The 18,712-nt window shown below is 45.3% G+C and overlaps 1 protein-coding gene across 1 annotated transcript in view; it reads left to right on the forward strand.

The window, feature by feature from the left end:
- Positions 1–5,479: 5,479 nt before the first annotated feature.
- The window catches only part of SLC7A3 (solute carrier family 7 member 3), a 34,813-nt gene continuing 21,580 nt past the window's right edge, over positions 5,480–18,712 (forward strand). The window contains exons 1-2 of the mRNA XM_068247618.1: positions 5,480–6,295; positions 13,251–13,409. Of these exons, the coding sequence (XP_068103719.1) occupies positions 5,929–6,295; positions 13,251–13,409 (526 nt within the window). The 5' untranslated portion in view covers positions 5,480–5,928. The remainder of the gene's footprint in view (positions 6,296–13,250; positions 13,410–18,712) is intronic.

Raw genomic sequence — 18,712 nt, forward strand, 5'->3', positions numbered from 1 at the left:
CTAGTGAGCTGCATGTCTCACATGGGCATACCTAGTGGCTGAGTCTGAGTACAGAATACACCCCAACATCATAAGTGCTATTGTGCTTTTTGCATTTTGATTGTGTCTTATATTGCAGACCTCTGTATCCAGCTATCATATATTGTAGACCTCGGCATCCAGCCACTGTCTATTGTACATTGAGGTGCACGTGACAATCAGACGGGTGCACGCTCCTATTGAGTCCGTATGTAGAATACACACCAACATCATAAGTGCTATTCTGCTTTTTGCATTTTGTGCAAAGCGTATTTCTATGCACTCGTTTTTGTGCAAAGCGTATTTCTATGCGCTCTTCCCGAGCGGGTTTTTAATTCACTCCCTGGCACAAGTCAGGAAGTGAACTCTTTGACCCGGAAAATAATAAATACAATGTATTTATTCTTAAAAAAGTGAACGCAATCGCTACACAAAGCGATTTTTATGATTGTTTTGTGTTTCTCCTATACTTTCCATTGTGGTGGAATCGGCCCAAAACTGGCCCACGCACCGCTTTGCCGACCGCACAGCGCACAAACTGATTAAATATTGCAGAACTCTGCAGTGATCCAGTTCCTCCTCACTGGCAGGGTCTTTTTGCTGTATTTTTTACTATTGTGAAAAAAAAAAAAGACAGACAGAGGCAAGCCACACTGCCGTGGTCATCGTAGGGTTCATGCCAGTGTGATTTCCTGTGGTCCTAGTCCTAGAATGATGCCCAGTTATCAGGGGCCACATACCATTTCCTGTGGTCCTAGAATGATGCCCAGTGATCAGGGGCCACATACCATTTCCTGTGGTCCTAGAATGATGCCCAGTGTTCAGGGGCCACGTACCTTGAAACCCAAAATGCTAAGAAGGTAGTTGACTGGCTTACACACCAAACCTCATCTTCTGCTGCTTCTGCTCGGAAACCAGGACGCACCATCCTCCTGTTGCTCTGATAAGGGGCACCACAGCAGTTTCCACTCGCCGGCTACCACCACTAGCACCACAGCTGCTTCACTTGATGTGTCAGAGGAGTTATTCATACATCCGTTTGAGGAAATTAGTGATGCGCAAGCATTATTGCCAGAACATGCAGGAGATAAAGATTTTACACCACTTGTCTCAGTCAGGTGTCAGTACACACACGGACATAAGGTGTCATGATGATGATGTAGTACCCACTGCTGGTGCCTTTAGTGGTGTCAGAAACAAGTGAAGCAGCTGATGACGACGACGATGTATCCATGGACGTGACCTGGGTGCTTTTAAGAAGAGATGAAGAGGAGGGGGTGATGTCACCACTAAGAGCCTCCGAGCAAGCCCGGCCGGGCGGAAGTGCAGCGAGCGGCTTGCTGTGTCTGGTAGACGGAAGTGACGTAGGCTGCACGAAGACGCCGGCGCTGGCGATTACTTGGAGATTTTGCCACGAGCAGACGCATCTGGTATGCGTATACACTTACGGGGCAACTAACAGATGTGAGCCTGACTCCATTTGAAGAAACTACAGAAACTTGCTACTACACGGATACGTGAGTTTAAATGCTGGGTTGAGTAGAGCGGAATAAGATAAATAACACTGTGACTAGGGAACAGTACTGCTATAAGTGACATTGGTGCTACTCTTTGATCATAGATAATTTAGTGATCTTTTTTGGAGACAACATATGATTGCTTCCCATTTTTTATACATTTGAACTCTTTTAACAAGAAGGCTGACACAGGAATTGAAGGGCCCTTCAAGTCAGTTGTGTGGATGTATGAATGAATGTATCTGTTGTCGGACTGTATTTTGCTGGTTCTACAAGGTTTAATCTGGCTTATTTTGAATTTTTAATAAACTTGGAGATCATTTTAGCGAGCATTGGATTGTTTTAACTATTTTTAGTTTTCTAAGGGTACAAGGGATACCCTTTCTAAACGCGCAGCTGACTAATTTGCCATTCCCCTATTTTGCGCTTGGTTTTAGATCTTGAGATCATTCAATAAAGCCTACTAGGCCAACACTGGGCCCACACTGCAGAATCAGTGTTTTCTGGGTCACTGTACTGTCATTGAACTACCTCAGCCCGACCATAGGGGCTGGAAAACAGCCATCGGCTGCACTCTCGCGAACATGCGAACGAGTATGGCGAGCACTACACAAAGATTGCCGCCGAGAGGACTAACATTTATGCCCTGAGAATGTCAACTATTGACAACTCTTTCTGGTTGTTTGCGGTGTGTTAAATGGTGAATTTGGTTTGTCGCAGTTTGGTCTGTCAGTGTGAAGAGGACGTAACCCTTACGCTACCTGATCAACATGTACACACGTTGGTTGTTTTAAAGCACTTTATACCACCAATTTAGGAATGTACTGTGATTTTTGCCCTTTAGCAATTAAAACACGACTCTGCGTCAACTCCGTCATTTTTAGGTGGGACTTTTGGCATGGATCCAGAAAAACAAGTTAGGTATTGCACACCTATTGGAGAAACTACAACAGCAGATGTAGAAGTAGTCTGGTGCAGTGTCAGTAAATCAAAATCCACATATATACAACAGGACACGCGCACTAAGCATTTGAATGATGCAAGTAAAATTGTATTCAGAAAATTATCAAGAGTACAGCAGTCACTGGCCTAACGTGGCGTTACTGTTTTGGAGGAAAACTCCTTTATCAATGGGTACAGGCAGGTAGGCAACCAATGCAGGAGAGCGAGGCGGCAGCGTCCTGATCCGCCATCCGGCGGACAAACTTTAAATACCTGGTGCACATGCGTACAACGAGCAGGGAGAGGCCAATCATCACACCGGGGCCGGCCCTGTGACGTGATGATGTCCCCAAAACAGCAGCCTCTGCTCAGCCACTGATAAGGAATCATACAAGGTTTTGCAGACCAAGATTTGTAGACAATCCCTATTCAATGTACAGCACTGTCTTGTGTACAGTGTCCAGCCCCCAACCTCTCCCCAAGTGCTCTGTACTGTAGTGATGCTGGAGGAATCTGCAGAGCCAGTCCTGCTCCATCAGAGATGGACGGAGTGAGTGCAATAAGCTGAGGCTGGGAACACATTCCTCTGTTGGTTTTCTGTATGCGTTTTATGTACATGTGTGCGAGGGGGGGGGGGGGGAGTGGGTCCCATGCAAAGGAGGCCCCATCCAAAAATGTACAGGGGGGTTCAGCAGGGGCGTCGCTAGCCCTATTTTGGGGGGCCCAATCTGTCCTGGGGTGCCCTGATTTGTTCCCCAGGGGTGCCCGCTGCCCCCTCCTGGCCGCCGCTGTCCCCGCTGCCAGAGCGTCAGACCTCGATCAGCGGGCGCTAGGACCTAGCGGACACCGCTGATATGCGGAAGTGACATCACTTCCGCGTATACAGCGTGGTGAGCCCGGTGCCCGCTCTATCTGGTCGGGTCGCCTGCTGATTGAGGTCTGACGCTGCTGGCTGTGAGAGGTGAGGGGGGGAAGCGGCGGCCAGGGGGGCTCCTGTCACTACCTAACTGGGGGTCCATGTCACGGGGCACCTGTCACTACCTAAATGGGGGTCCCTGTCGCTCACTACCTAAATGGGGGTCCCTGTCGCTCACTACCTAAATGGGGGTCCCTGTCACTCACTACCTAACGGGGGTCCCTGTCACTCACTAGCTAACCCTGGGGTCCCTGTCACTCAATACCTAACCTGGGGGGTGCCTGTCACTACCTAAACTGGGAGGCTTCTGTCGCTACCTAAACTGGGGGGCTTCTGTCGCTACCTAAACTGGGGGAGTCCTGGCGCTACCTAAACTGGGGGACTTCTGGCGCTACCTTAACTAGGGGGCACCTGTCACTACCTAAACTATCCAAGCCAGCCAGCCCAGCATCACCACCAGCCAACCAGCCCAGAATCACTGTCAAAAAGGCCACAGCATCACCACCAGTCAGGCCAGCATTTACTTCAACAGCCCAGCATTACAGCCAGCCAGGTCACAGCATCACCGCCAGCCAACCCAGCCACAGCATCGGCCACAGCATCACTGCCAGGCCTTTCAGCCCACACATCATCCCCAATCCAGCCAAAAACAGTATTGCCAGGCACAGCAGCCAGTAGAGGAGAATTCAGAAGCCAGGTGAGAGGTGTCTACCATATTAAGGGGGCATCCTGCCTATTTATGTGAAATGCTGTCTTTTTATGTGCCTCATGACTGCTGAATTTGTCTTGTTGGGAGCCTCATGATTTGTTGGGGGCCTCACGATTGCTGAATTTGTCTTGTTGGGGGCCTCACAATTGCTGAATTTGTCATGTTGGGGGCCTCATGATTGCTGAATTTGTCTTGTTGGGGGTCACATGATTGCTAACTGCGAGACTATGGGAAAAGCTGAATCCTCATCATATGAGACAATAGCATGAAACCTACTTTTTTAGCTTTTTTAAAACCGAAAATAAAACTGGGAGGTTCTAAAAAATTTAATACATTTTTCAGGAGTAGGATGGATGAAATTGTTTACAAACATTTTAACTCATACATGAACATTATGGAAAATCCAAGTTGAAAATAAACTGTGAAGATAAAGTATTTAGTTTAAATTGCTGTTGCCACTTTGCAATAGATAAGTGACTTTTGGGTTGCAGTTTGGGCACTCTGCCTCCAAAAGGTTCGCCACCACTGTCCTAATCTAATGTCACACCATTGCTAGGTTCATGTAAATTTGCCTCCACCCATTACCACACCCACATTCTGGTCCATGGCCCACCCATTTTTCGGTGCGGCACGCCAAGTGCGCCGCACAACGTGACCCTTATATTTTTCGGCGCGCTAGCTGCAGTGTGCTGAATTCTGCTGTCTACAGTATGTACAGTATACGCTGTTCTCTAGTGCCGGCACTATGTGCTGATCTACCTCCAGTGTGTACAGTATAAGGTGTTACTCTGTGCCTTTACTGATTGTAAACCAGCTGTATTGTATGCTGATCCTTGCTACTTTCAGTATGTACAGTATTAGCTGTAAAGCCTGCTACACACATACAATTTTGAATAGCCAATTTTAGCTCTGTTCATCGTCTGTTGGCCCACTTACTGCATGGGGGTGGTAAAATTGGTCAGTGATTGACCAATCAAAATTGTATGTGCGTATACATCTTTGATCTATGCCTATACTGATTGTAAATTATCTAAATAAAGGACAGGAGGCTCCATCCAATATTTCGATGGGCAGGCCCCTTATCTGTAGCTTACACCACTGCTAAGTTCATGTACATTTGGCCCCACCCATTGCCACACCCACTTATCTCATGGCCATGCCCATTTTTTGCCGCTGCGTGCGCCGCATGTACCCCCCACCTAGTGCCCCCGATCTCCAAGGACCCTAGAAATGCCCCTGGGGCTCAGTCATTTCTAGTTACACCCCTGGGCAATGCCCTTTTTCAATGTACACCAAATTACTGGATTATGCTTGTAATGATACCTATATTTGTTTTTGGATATTAAAGATGCTTATTATTTGATAACTGATTACTAGAAACAAAGCAGCTATGAAGTCCTCCTGTAGGAAGGTTTTTGTCTGGAATAGTTGGGATGTGAGCTTACAGTGTTTGCATAGCAATGAACCGCTCCAGTGGGAAAAGAGTTGCTATTCCAATGAATTTCGTTCTTGCTATTCCGATGAATTTCGTTGACGTAGGACATTTTTTGTTTTGCCTTCTGTTTATATAGTCAGCATAGACAGAGTAGCCTGCTGATGTAATAGTTGTGAGGAAGCATATAGTACATGCATGCACATCGTGTGAGAACTGGGAGGTGTGTTCTTCTCATGAATGAGTTCGGATATCCTTTCTGACGAGCACAGCCAGCCAGTGCTGCCTGCCTGTCACGCTATATAACGCTGACAGCCAGCTGAAGCTTTACCGCCTTTTCAGTTTCTCCTTTCCGCGACAAGTAGGAGCAACAATTCTCACTAGCAATAGCAAGATGAATGCTGGAGGGCTGCTGACATTCGGGAAGAAGCTGATTCGTAGGAGAGTTTTAGATTTCAGTAATGAGAGCTCCTTTGCCCGATGCCTCAGCACGCTGGACCTCATTGCCCTGGGTGTTGGGAGCACGCTGGGTGCCGGGGTGTACGTTCTGGCAGGGGAAGTCGCTAAGGAGAAGGCTGGTCCTGCCATAGTGCTGTGCTTCCTCGCATCAGCCATCGCCTCTGTGCTGGCCGGCTTGTGCTACGCGGAGTTCGGAGCCCGAGTGCCCAAGACGGGTTCTGCCTACATGTACAGCTATGTGACAGTGGGGGAGATCTGGGCATTCATAACCGGCTGGAACCTGATCCTCTCCTACGTGTTGGGTAAGTTCCATTCAGCTTCAGCAGGTAAATGTAAATAGTATTTGCTTTTTGCAGAAGACTCCAGGCTTCTATTCTCTGCACAGTGGTCGGGTGTCTCTCAGTATAGCAGCTCATTACCCTAGCAATTATTGGTGGGCAACCTTACCATTTTTGTAGCGAGGCATGTTCCTATAGTCTGTTCAGTCATTTTTTACACAGTATAAACTACTGTAGGGGAAAAAATGAGTTGAACTTACCTGGGGCTTCTAATGGTCCCCCGCAGACATTCTGCGCCTGAGCAGCCACTTACTGATGCTCCAGTCCCCGCCTCCGGTTCATGTCTGGAATTTCCGACTTTGAAGTCGGGAAAACAACTGCGCCTGCACGGTCGCACCCTCGCTGGTGCTGACGTCACCAGGAGTGTATTGCGCAAGCCCAGTACAGTCTGCACCTGCACTGTACACTCCTGGTGAAGTCAGCAGGAGCGAGGACACGGCCAAGCAGGCGCAGTGGTTTTCCGACTTTAAAGTCAGAAATTCCAGAAGTGAACTGGAGGCGGGGCCGGAGCATCGGTGAGTGGCTGCGGGGGACCATTAGAAGCCCTGGGTAAGTTCAACTCTTTTTCACCCTATCCCCCTACAGTAGTCCTTTAAGTGATAGGTTACTTCTTATACATGTTGTGCTTATATATGTGATCAATAATCGTATATAATTGCATTATTTATTTTAGCTACTTTTTAATTTACTGGCTTCACAGCATAGTATAGTCTAGTTTAGGCCCGGTTCACATTAGCGGTTGTTTGCCAAACGGACCGGATGACCTGACCGGATCCGGATCGGAACCGTACGGTTCTGATCCGATCCGGATCCGGTCAGGTTGCATCAGGTAGTAATCAGGATGCGATCCGGATCCGTTTGGCAAAGTTAACGTAAAAAAAAAAAAAAATGTTGGGGTCTGGGAGGTCAGCAGAAGGGGGACCTGTGGAATCAGGCCCTCTGCTGTTAGCACTCACCTCCACCTCCGACATGCTGCCAACTTCCTGCCAACACCTCCAGCTCGTGCTGCTCCACTCCAAAATGCTTGCCCATGTGTCCCCAGCCAATATCGCCGCAAAAATCCGCATAGGAAGTGGGGTAGAACATCCGGATTTCTCAGCCAGTGTGTTGTGCGGCCTCTGGTTCCCATTTGTTTGTATTGGCCGGATGGTGCAGTCCGGCTCCGCCCCGGATACGGCTGCCGGAGGGGCCGGATGAAAAAATAGCGCATGTTGGAACGGAGGCCGGAGTCCGGATCCGGCCCGGATCCGGTCCGGCTCCGGTTCTGCAGAACGGACCCATGTGAACGGACGCATAGGCTTTAATTGCTATGCCGTGCGTCCGTTCCGTCCGTTCTGCAGGCGGTGCGGCTCCGGCACGGCGATTCCGGAGGGCCACCGCAAGTGTGAACCGGGCCTTAGGGGACCCAGAAGGAAACTTCTCAGAGAAATTCAGCTACCATAATTGTGCGGGCAGCACCCTCTCAAACTGCTAGGTTTCCAATAAGTTGTAGTATACCATGCCAGCACTATTTGGCCAATCACAATGCTTTGTGCTGTGATTGGAAAACTGTTCCCTATGAGGTTTTCTGCTGCATCCCCTAAAGTAGACTACACTGGCAAAAATGCCAGTCCCTTTCAGTGCTAAACAGTACCAGGAGATAAGCTTGGATTGTAGAATAGTAACATAATTCCTAATAAAAGTACATTTTATTTTTTAAAGGACAACTGAAGTGAGAGTGATATGGAGGCTGACATATTTATTTCCTTTTAAACAATACCAGTAGCCTGGCAGCCATGCTGGTCTATTTGGCTGCAGTAGTGTCTGAATCACACCAGAAACAAGCATGCAGCTTATCTTGTCAGATATGACCGCAAGTGAAGTGCGCTATTTACGTATCTCACCAGCAGTTGCTGGAGAGATGCGTAAAGAGTGCACTTCCTCTTGCGCAGACTGGCTGTGACTGGAGAAAGTTACGGGACCTCGTACCGGAGCTGCAGGCAGCGGAGGACGGCAGCGTGGGAGCGATCCGTGCGGATGGGGTTGGAGGAAGCCCCAGGTAAGTATCTGTCGTCTCTGGTTTCCTTTTAAGGTGTCCATTAACCATCCAATGATTGCGACACATAGGAAAATTTTTGTCTTTGATCAACGCCATTAACCCTCCTGGTGGTATGGTGCTTTCTGGATTTTAGGGTCTAGAATCGGTGCAATTGTTTTGTAGGCTTTTATACCCTAAAACCGGGGAAAAAATCATGCTGCTAGAGAGCCTGCAGCAGCCCCTGCATGCTACTCACCTCCCTGGGATCCAGCGCTGCAGTTCTTCCTCTTGTCCTCCGGGTGGTGCTGTAAATCTGTAGTGAGATCGCTGGCTGTCGTCATGACAACAGATGGAGATCTCACCCGAGGGATACAGAGCCTGCAAGGACAGGAAGGAGAATGTCTGTCAGCGTCCGGATCTTGGGGGAGGTGAGTTAAAACTACTGCTGCGAGCTATGCTCTGCATTAACCTCCTGGCGGCTACCACGAGTCAGGCTCGGGTTCACAGCTCCTGGCTGCTTTCCCGAAGCACTTTTTACCTATTACCTTGTGCCCATTTTTCTAAGTGCCACTATTTAATGTAAGGCTAGTTTATAGCACTGTTACTGCAATGTTGTGCATCAACTATTAGTCAGATTTTTTTTCAGAAACATCTGATCTGCATGCTTGTTCAGAGTCTGGATAAAATTATTAAAGGCAGAGGATCAGCAGGACAGCCATGCAACTGGTATGGTTTAGGGCTCATTTCCACTATTGCGGTGCGGAATCGTCTGGATTCCACCGCTGATGAAATCGCATGCGGATGCGATTCCCCATGCGTTTTTTGCCGCGAATTCGCATAGGTGAGGGTATATGCGATTTTAACCGTGTCACTGCCTGTGTGAATTTACATTGGTACCTGTGAATTCGCGGCAAAAAACGCATGGGGAAACCGCATGCGATTTCCCTATTAAATACATTGCATGCGATTCGCATGCATTCCACTCGCTGGCGAATTCTGCGGCTCTTTTGTGCGTTTTTTCACCGCTGAAAAAAACGCACCTCAACAACGCTACAGTGGAAACAGGCCCATCCACTTGCATTACATGTGCGAATCAACGCATGCGGATTCGCGATAGTGGAAACGAGCCCTTAAAAGTAAATATGACAACCTCCACATGCCTCTAACTTTGGGTGTCCTTTTGATCATGTTAAAAAGCCTTAGAAAGCAGACCCTTCAGCATCTATCTCACAATACTGACACTACTGCTTAGTCCTGTGGAGATATCCCACTGCTCCACTTTAGGCAACATGCCGACTGTGTATTATGGTGCCCATAACCATTTATGGTTGCTTTGGTGGCAGTTTATGGTACAGAATGCTGCTTGGCACATAGCACAGATTGCTGCCTGGTAAGATGGAAGGACTAAACAGGAAGCATGCTGTCACTGCTAGGGAAAAAATAACAGGCAAGCAATTTCCACCTTTGCTATTTGCTGAAGATGAGGCTCTAGGGACACTTGTAGGCACAGTATACAGCTTGTACACAGGTATACAGCTGCCTAGCAGTGGATCAATTTGGGAGACTGTGAGTGAGAGGGTATTTGGAAATGGGGTGCAACATTTGATCCTGTTTTTTGTTACACTTGTTTGGATAAATCAACCTGCACATTTGTTGAAGCCTAGTGTTACTGAACAGACCTTTCATGCCTACGCATGTACAGTAAACACAGTAACATGTAATACAGGTCACTTCTCCCAAACTCTTCTCCTAAAATCATTATGAACTGTTATGAAAGGTATTGCAAAAGATAAAGTTCAGAAAAGGGTCGCTGAAGGCATGTTCATTTGCGTCATGTTCTATGCTTCCAGGAACAGCATGGTATGTTTGCAGGAACATGTCTAAGTTGACACTCCCCCTTATGAGTCAGCGTTCCAATAAAATACTGTACAGCTTTGTCTACTATTGACTGTTTAAAGCAGAAGTTCACCAAGTGTCCTTGAACTAGGGAGGAACAAAGACTAATTTAGGACTAATAAACTTTTCTGTTCTACAAAAGTTACCCGCAGCAGAACGTTAGTGTTCAGATGCTGTCTTCAGTCAGCATTATGAATAATGCCTGATAATTGGAGAGGCAGATCCAGAGATACACACCTTACAATAGACTGACTAGAAGAATTAGCTAATCTTTGCTAGCACGGAAGAGGTATAGAAACTGATTTTGTAATGTCATGTAAACAAAAGCCAAGATGCACTAGCTTTGAGGGCCAGTTTCCACTACACGCAGTGCGGTGTAATAACCACACCACTTGCAAACTGCAGCTAACATTAGCCCCTGGAATTCCATTGACACACATTTCCGGTCGTGATACGGTGCGGGACGATGTGGTAAAAGTTATGGATGGCATGCTGCAGTTTTCTGCAGTTTGCATCAGAGTCCCATAGCGGGTGTATTCAGCCACATCGCGGTGTGCCTGGAACTGCCTGCGGGTGTGTGCAGGGCGATGATCGCACTGCGGCAATGCGGCCAGTGGAAATGGGCCCTCAAGAACAGAAAAAAATCAGATTTAAGTGATCTTTCAAGGCAGATTATAAATGAGGAAAAAGCGCGTGTTAAACTTAATGGGGATAGTACAAATACCTTTTTGTATAAAGTCATTGTTCCGGCTCCCAACTTTCTAAACGCATTACAGTATTACATCAGCATCCAATGGCTGCCTTCTTTCCCAAATGTTGATGAACGTTAAATTATAGCAGCGAGTAAATCACAAACAAATGTTGGAGTAGGACAAGTGTGGTATGCTGGGCATGTATTCACTAATGTTATTCTAGCAGCAGCAGAATCACAATATGCTGTGGGGGGCTACTGATTTCCATTGGTTGAGAAATGTGATCAGAATCCAATCCCTTGAGCATTGCAGGGCCGAGACTGTACGGACGCATCACTAGCCGTCAGGCTAGCGACATGTTCTGTTGGTATGCGAGTGTGGGGGTGGGAGTGGAGGACCAATGGAACAGCATGGGAGTGATATCACGTGGGATCCGGGTAAGTGGGGAAAATAATGCTCTTGGTCAGTGATCGGCTGAATCATTCAGACAGGCTGGCCAAGATGTTCGGTGGGCATTGGGGGCCGCTGTACAGACTATCGATTCTAGGCAGAGGGGATCACTGTTGGCTGCCTTAGTACAGCTTCATCTAAGTTAACATTTTAACTGTTGCTGCAGAACCTGACAGGAATGCACAGGAAAAACTCCATACCAACCAAAATAATTAGTTAAAATTTTAAAGAGACACTGAAGCGAAAAAAAAAAGATATTATGATTTGTATGTGTAGCACAGCTAAGCAATAAAACATTAAGATCAGATACATCAGTGTAATTGTTTCCAGTACAGGAAGAGTTGAGAAACTCCAGTTGTTATCTCTATGCAAACAAGCCATTAAGCTCTCCGACTAACTAATGGCCCATACTCACGAGGGACTTTTGTCGCCTCAACACGCGGCGCGCGCGTGTTGCGGCGACAGGTCGCCCGTGAGTATGGGCCGTCGCGCGCGCGCACCCCGAACTGTCGCCCGTCGCTCATGTCGTCATGCGATTGAAAGTTTCAATCGCATGGCGACAGTCGCCGCCGCACCTCCCCCGCAACTGCCGCTAGTCCGCGTGAGTATGCGGACTAGCGACAGCAACCTCCATTGTGGTAAATGGAGCTTCCGGCGGGGGGAGGAGGAACGTCGGCGACAGCTTCCGTCTCGCCGCTGGTCCCTCTTCCGCGTGTGTACGCGGAGGGACCTGGCGGGGAGCTGTCGCCAGCCTGTCGCCCACACGCTCACGTGTGCTGGCGACAGGCCACTTCTGCAGCCCGTGAGTACGGGCCATAAGTCGTGGAGAGGGCTGTTATCTGACTTTTATTAACTCAACTGTTCCTGGACTATTTACTTTTCCTCTGCTAGAGGAGAGGTCATTACTTCACAGACTGCTCTGAAAGACTCATTTTGAATGCTGAGTGTTGTGTAATCTGCACATATTATAGAATGATGCAATGTTAGAAAAAACACTATATACCTGAAAATAAAAGTATGAGAATATTTTCTTTGCTGCTAATCTTCTAGTAATTATTCATAGTACACAACCAATTCACTATATCATATTTTTTTTTTCACTTCAGTGTCTCTTTAAGTGTTCCTATATGAACTGTTTGGGGAAAGTGCCATGTAGGATTATACACCTTCATGAAGTCTATCTGTAAATAATGCTGCTATACAAGGAACAAAAGATAATCATCCATTTCCTGAGTCTTTGACCCACACTGATATGTCTGTCTGAAAATGTTCAATGACAAAAATAAAATCTGTACAAGTACACATAGTGATTTCACTGTTTGTAGCTTTCAGGCAAATTTAGTGGATAGTTTTGGGACATATTTTTTAGCAGATTTCCGACATCCGGGCAGGTTGTAAAATACATATCTATTCTGTATTACTCATTGCACAAAAATGTACACCTCGCGCAGGTGCATTTTACTTCTGTCTAAACTCATCTGCGCCCAACCCAAATCCGCCAAGGTCTGTCACATATGTCTGTAGAGGCAACGCAGAGGATTGTGGTACCAGACACTGCTTCACAAGCAGCTTCCTACCCCGCTGTCCTACTGGATACACTTCAAGATGGGGTACAAGTGCATTTTTCTTCAGTGTTGTTTTTCAGCAATGAAGGAGTTTGGAAGTTTAATATGCGTTTTGAGGTCATGGAGATGCAGAGGTGGAATTGCTGCTCTAAAAGCATAACTGACATCTAAAGCAGTTAATTCTAAAGCGCTGTGTGAATGTTATTGATGTTTAGTTACTTTAATTTAATATTTCATATTCGTGTATGTAGATATAATTAGCCATTGTTTCTCTTAATGCCTATTATTTCTTGTTTTAGGTACGGCCAGTGTAGCAAGAGCATGGAGCGCTACCTTCGATGATATAATAAATAACGCCATCAGCAATTTCTTCAAAGCGAGAATATCTTTCAAAGTGGAGCATGTTTTCCCAGACTATCCAGATTGCTTTGCTTTTGTTCTGGTTATTTTGCTAACAGGTGGGTACTTAAAGCATATATTTATTTTTTAGTGGTGAATAGGCCTACCAAACATGAACTGACAAAACTACCAAAGAGCATCACCTAGTGATATCTGTATGTAACTGCATGCTTATCTACTGGCTGCCTTTCTGATGTAATTTAATTCAAAGCCAAATGGCAATGTTTGTACTCTACTTGCACGACATGTTGTGGGGTTAAGCTGGGTTCCCATTTGCAGCCTCTGCTGCTGGTCCATGTTCGACCAGTGGGAGGTGACAGTGTAGTGTCTGCTCTGATAGTTCACTGTGGTCTAGTCGGAGCCCAGGGCAGATGCGTTACCACCATATACTAGATGGGGAATAGAGCTGCCTGTCCAGAATGATTGCGGACTGCACAGAAGTGTGGCCCGCTTTGAATCCCATGCATCCAGTGTTGGACTGGGAAGTGGAAAAGCTGAGAAAGTCCACTTTCTGGCCAAGCAGCAGTAATCATGTGTTGCTGCTCATGGTGACGACTTGCTACAGGTTTCTATTGGAAGTGATAACACATTGTCTTTGATGCTTGCACAGCAGGTATATTTCCTCAGCTTTACCATCTCCCAGTCCACACACTGCATGGATCCATTGCAGAGTGACCAGTGTGAAATGCTCCTTTTGTATAAAATAGGAACCATTCACTGTGATGTCAAGTGGGAACACAGCCTAACCCAGTGCCATAAAGCTGCATCATGTCACATCTGAGTACATTATGCAGTTTGAAAATGGACCAATTAAATGTTACTGAGGCATGAGATTGGGCAATTTTCAAGCTATGTACATATCCATAAGAATTAACATCAACTCGAAATAATTTGCATTTCATTGACCATCTGTAGTGAGGGTGATTTAATGAACAAACGCTTATGTTTCCCAAGCTGATCTCAGTTGGGCATTGAAGATGATGAGGCAGCAAAGGGTTGTCTCACTATCAATGTGTCCTTATTCCCCTTGTTTCATTGTCAGTGCATCTATATTCCCCTTGTCTCGTTATCAGAATGTCCAAATATACCCATATTTCTCATTGAACATTGGCATCCTGTACTGTGCAAATTATGCTGGCATTGCTTACTTAAAGGGAATCTGAAGCAAATCTAAAAACAAAAACCAGATACTCACCTACGGAGAAGGAAGGCTCTGGGTCCTATAGAGCCTTACTGTTTTTACTACAGTGCCCACGTTCCAGTGCTGGATTCCCCCATAAGCAGTCTCTGACTGATGGGTCGGAGACCGTTTACTTCTGCTGCTGCTGGAGGCTTCGGCAATCTTCAGAAGCACTCGACACACATTCTCACGCACTCGCTCATACTCAGTATGAAGTGGCCGTTTTCAGGTGAAATCGGGCTCCTGAAGATTGCCGAAGCCTCCAGCAGCGGCAAATGTCACCAGTTGTAGACCATCGGGGAATCCAGTGCTGGAACACGGGCACCGTATTAGATGAGTATCTGGTTTTTGTTTTTAGATTTGCTTCAGATTCTCTTAAAAAAAAAAAAAAATATTTGCCTGGCTTTCATTCTGTTCCCCTGGTTTCAGTAGTTTTTGAGACTTCGATATACAGTAAATACTTTCCAGAGTACTAATAAAAAGAGAATATAACATAAAATAGGACAATCAAATGTCAATAGTTTAGTGCTTTTCAAAATCATTGATTGATCAGACTCTGAACAGTCTAATTTCTGTCTCCACAAGTTTCCTCTAAGGTATTTTTCACACAGAGGGTTGAATTATTGCCTGATGGTTTTATAGGAAATGGTTAACTGTGATTTGTTTTAGAACACTGATATTTTCACTGTTAATTGGCAGAAAAATTAGTTTTGTTCCTTCAGCAAGTCCAAATAAGTAATAGCCTCATTAAGCTAATGAATGTTCATTTCAGGTCAGCAATGCATGTGGGCAATTAGTGACAGGACTAAAACTGCACTGTCAGGATTATAGGATGCTTTCTGTGGGCAGCACACATTCTGCCTTGTGAATGCTCTTTTGTATGAGTGGGGGGGGGGGGGGGGGAGAGAGAAATGAAAACAGAGGAATTCTTCTCAACAAATGTCCCATCTTTTCTGCCTCATTTTTACTGGATAAAGAAACCGTACAATGCGTCAAAACAAAAATTACATTCATTTCATCAGCAATAGTAATGGAGTTTACAAAATTATACTATATAATCTGTGTACAGAAAATGATATAAATACCTTTTATAATTTAAGTCCCATAATATGTCAGTGGTATACATGGGAGGTGATTTACTAACTCTGTGCTATGCAGCATTAAAGAGTACCTGAACTGACATGTGACATGAGACAAACGGGTATGTACAGTGCCATTCTCTCCTATAACTAGGATCTTTCATTTTTTTTTTTCACTTTTACTCAGCTAATAGGGTTAAACATTCAGGTATGGAAATGTCAGTTTCCCTCTAGTCCGGACCTAGTCAGACTACAGTGTAACCCTCACTGATAAGGTATTACAGCCATAAAATGATTTCCTGGCAGAGAACAGCTTCAGTGCAGGGAATGAATAAATAAATGGGTAAATCACTCTGACAATGAGACTGTCATTCAGCTGAGACAAAACATAAACCTACTCTTTTAGATTTTAAACAGGAAATAAAATGGTGGTATTCTAAAAAAGAAAGAGGATAAACAGTTGTTGATCTCATAAGCTTATCTTAACATTTTATTTTCAGTTCAGGTTTGCTTTAACCTATGATTTGGAAAAAAAAAATCACAAATTTAAAGAGAACCCGAGGTAGGTTTGAAGAATATTATCTGCATACAGAAGCTGGATCTGCCTATACAGCCCAGCGTTTGTTGCTATCCCAAACCCCCCTAAGGTCCCCCTGCACTCTGCAATCCCTCATGAATCACAGCCACGCTGCTGGCAAACAGCTTGTCAGAGCTGGCTGAGTTTATCTCTATAGTGTCAGTCTGCTGCTCTCCCCGCCTCCTGCAGAACTCCAGTCCCCGCCTGCATCCCTTCCCTCCCTGCTGATTGGAGGGAAGGACGGGGGCAGGGACCGGAGCTATGCAGGAGGCGGGGGAGCAGCTGAGACTGACACTACAGATGTAAACCCAGCCTCACAGCATGGCTGTGATTTATGAGGGATTGCAGAGTGCAGGGGGACCTTAGTGGGGTTTGGGATAGCAACAGAGGCTGGGCTGTATAGGCAGATCCAGCCTCTGTATGCAGATAACATTCTTTAAACACACCTCCGGTTCTCTTTAAGATAGGCTGCAAATATGCCTGTGTGTGACTCATGCTATCACTTCAGGAATTCTGAGTGATTTCTGGTCATCATTGCAGAGTTTATGCTCCAGGTGATGGCTACAGTGGTGATTCTGCTTTTTATATGTATATGTTTATTATAGCAATAGAGGAAAGGAATTATAGGAAGAGAGTACATCGGGTGTCATTTTGTTTGATGCCAGGAATACAGATGGGAAAGCAGCTATAAAATGATTTCAAGGCAAAGCACAGTGACTTGAATGTGAAGCAAATTCGTAAAAGCTGTACAGATCACGTGGTGTTACTTTCTTGCAGGGCCGTGGAGTCGGTACAAAAAAAATTCAGACTACTCTAATTTGCAAATAACAATCTAGTTTATTAAAAGTATGTCATAAAAGGCATTTTATCACTGCCAAAGCTTAGGAATTTTAAAGCTATATTAAGGGCCAGAAGGGCAAAAGGGCATAAATAGACATTGGAGCCAGGCTGTCGTCATATTTTCTTCTGGACACATTTTATGTTATTATCTACACATCTATACTTCACATGGGCATGTGATTAAAAAACAAGTCCTGTATGGCCCATTTTGGTTCATTGAGCCAGCTTTTCCCACTTGCTAGCGTAAATGAACTTACGGTAACTGCATGATTTCTGGTGAATGAGTGTTTAGGCTAGTTCCAAGGACTTCTACACAGTCCCTGCTAAGTTCAAGAGCATGCACTAATCACCTTTCAAGCCTTATTCTTCAGCATTAAAGACTACAGCTAGTCACATTTTCTAATGAGGTTTTCTCCAATATCGGTTTCTTTGAAATTATGTATTTTAGCAAGTCAATCTTCACGTAATTAGCCCAGGCTTTTATGGTTTCAGTATGTCATGCACAGCCTTGCCATAATTATTGAAGCACCTTGGCTAGACAGCCAGCTGTTATCACTTGGATGATAGTGAGAGTAATTACTGTAAAGAAGCAGGTGGCCTTCAATAATTGGTCACATATGCTGCAAGCTGGCCACAGGTACTTTTCCAATATTTTTATTTGAAGTCACATCATTAACTTAAAGCGGATCCGGCGGATCCGAGATGAAAATATAACTATAACAAGTAACTTGTCTATATATCTTATGTACAGTTTAGATGGTTTAAACAGCAAATCTTTCTGCATACTGCTTTAATAGAGTATGATTATTTCTTCCTGTGCTACAATGACAGCAGCCATGTTGTTTGTAAACATTACACAGAGGCAGGCTTATCTGCACCATCAGCACTCAGACTGAAAAAAACCTAATCCCCCCTCCTCCCTTATCCCCTCTGCCTCTGAAATCTCTGGCTAGTAATACCTTCCCCTCCTCCTGCCCAGACTGAGGTCCCATGAGCCCTTGCTACTGCCAAGGCTCTCTGAAAACTGTGGGTGGGGCTTATTTCATTTATAGGGAATTAGAGTATTAAAACAAAAACAAAAAAGTATTTGGCTTGAGGAATGCCCTATAAACTATAGGAAAGGAACACAATTATGCAATGAGTAAAAGATCATCTCGGATCCACTTTAATGGGCAACGTCCCAGAGCAAGGAAATCAAGTATTTAAATCTGACGTACCTAAGGATCATACCTGCTGTATTTGTTGTTGAGGTTCGCCATTCTGAAGACGTGCTAGCAGATGACTCCCCTGTCCATAGCATACCCCTTGATAAATGCTGGGTAAACCTTTTTATTTTCAGTGGACCAACATTTGCTTTTTAGGTTCTGTATTAAATACGGACATCACTTTGCAGGGAAGTTGTAGAATGTGTAGTTATTTCACATTGTTTTGTGTGCAGACTTACGATAGAGGCTGACAACAGAAAAACAGAATCTGAAGATGAAAATGTTGGCCATTTTTGACTGATTTTTAATTACTGACCAAAGATAAGCCATTGTCATGGTTCACTGTATACAGGGACCTCTTGCCAGGCAGTGACATGTCAGTCAACATATATTGTGGTGATGTCTAGAGTCTCGTATTTCAGAGAGTCCCTAGTATGCATGGCCAACTAAACCAGAAATATTGGCTACTGCCCCTGAAAGG

The sequence above is a fragment of the Hyperolius riggenbachi genome, chromosome 8, assembly GCF_040937935.1.
Source record: "Hyperolius riggenbachi isolate aHypRig1 chromosome 8, aHypRig1.pri, whole genome shotgun sequence".
In the NCBI taxonomy this organism is placed as follows: domain Eukaryota; kingdom Metazoa; phylum Chordata; class Amphibia; order Anura; family Hyperoliidae; genus Hyperolius; species Hyperolius riggenbachi.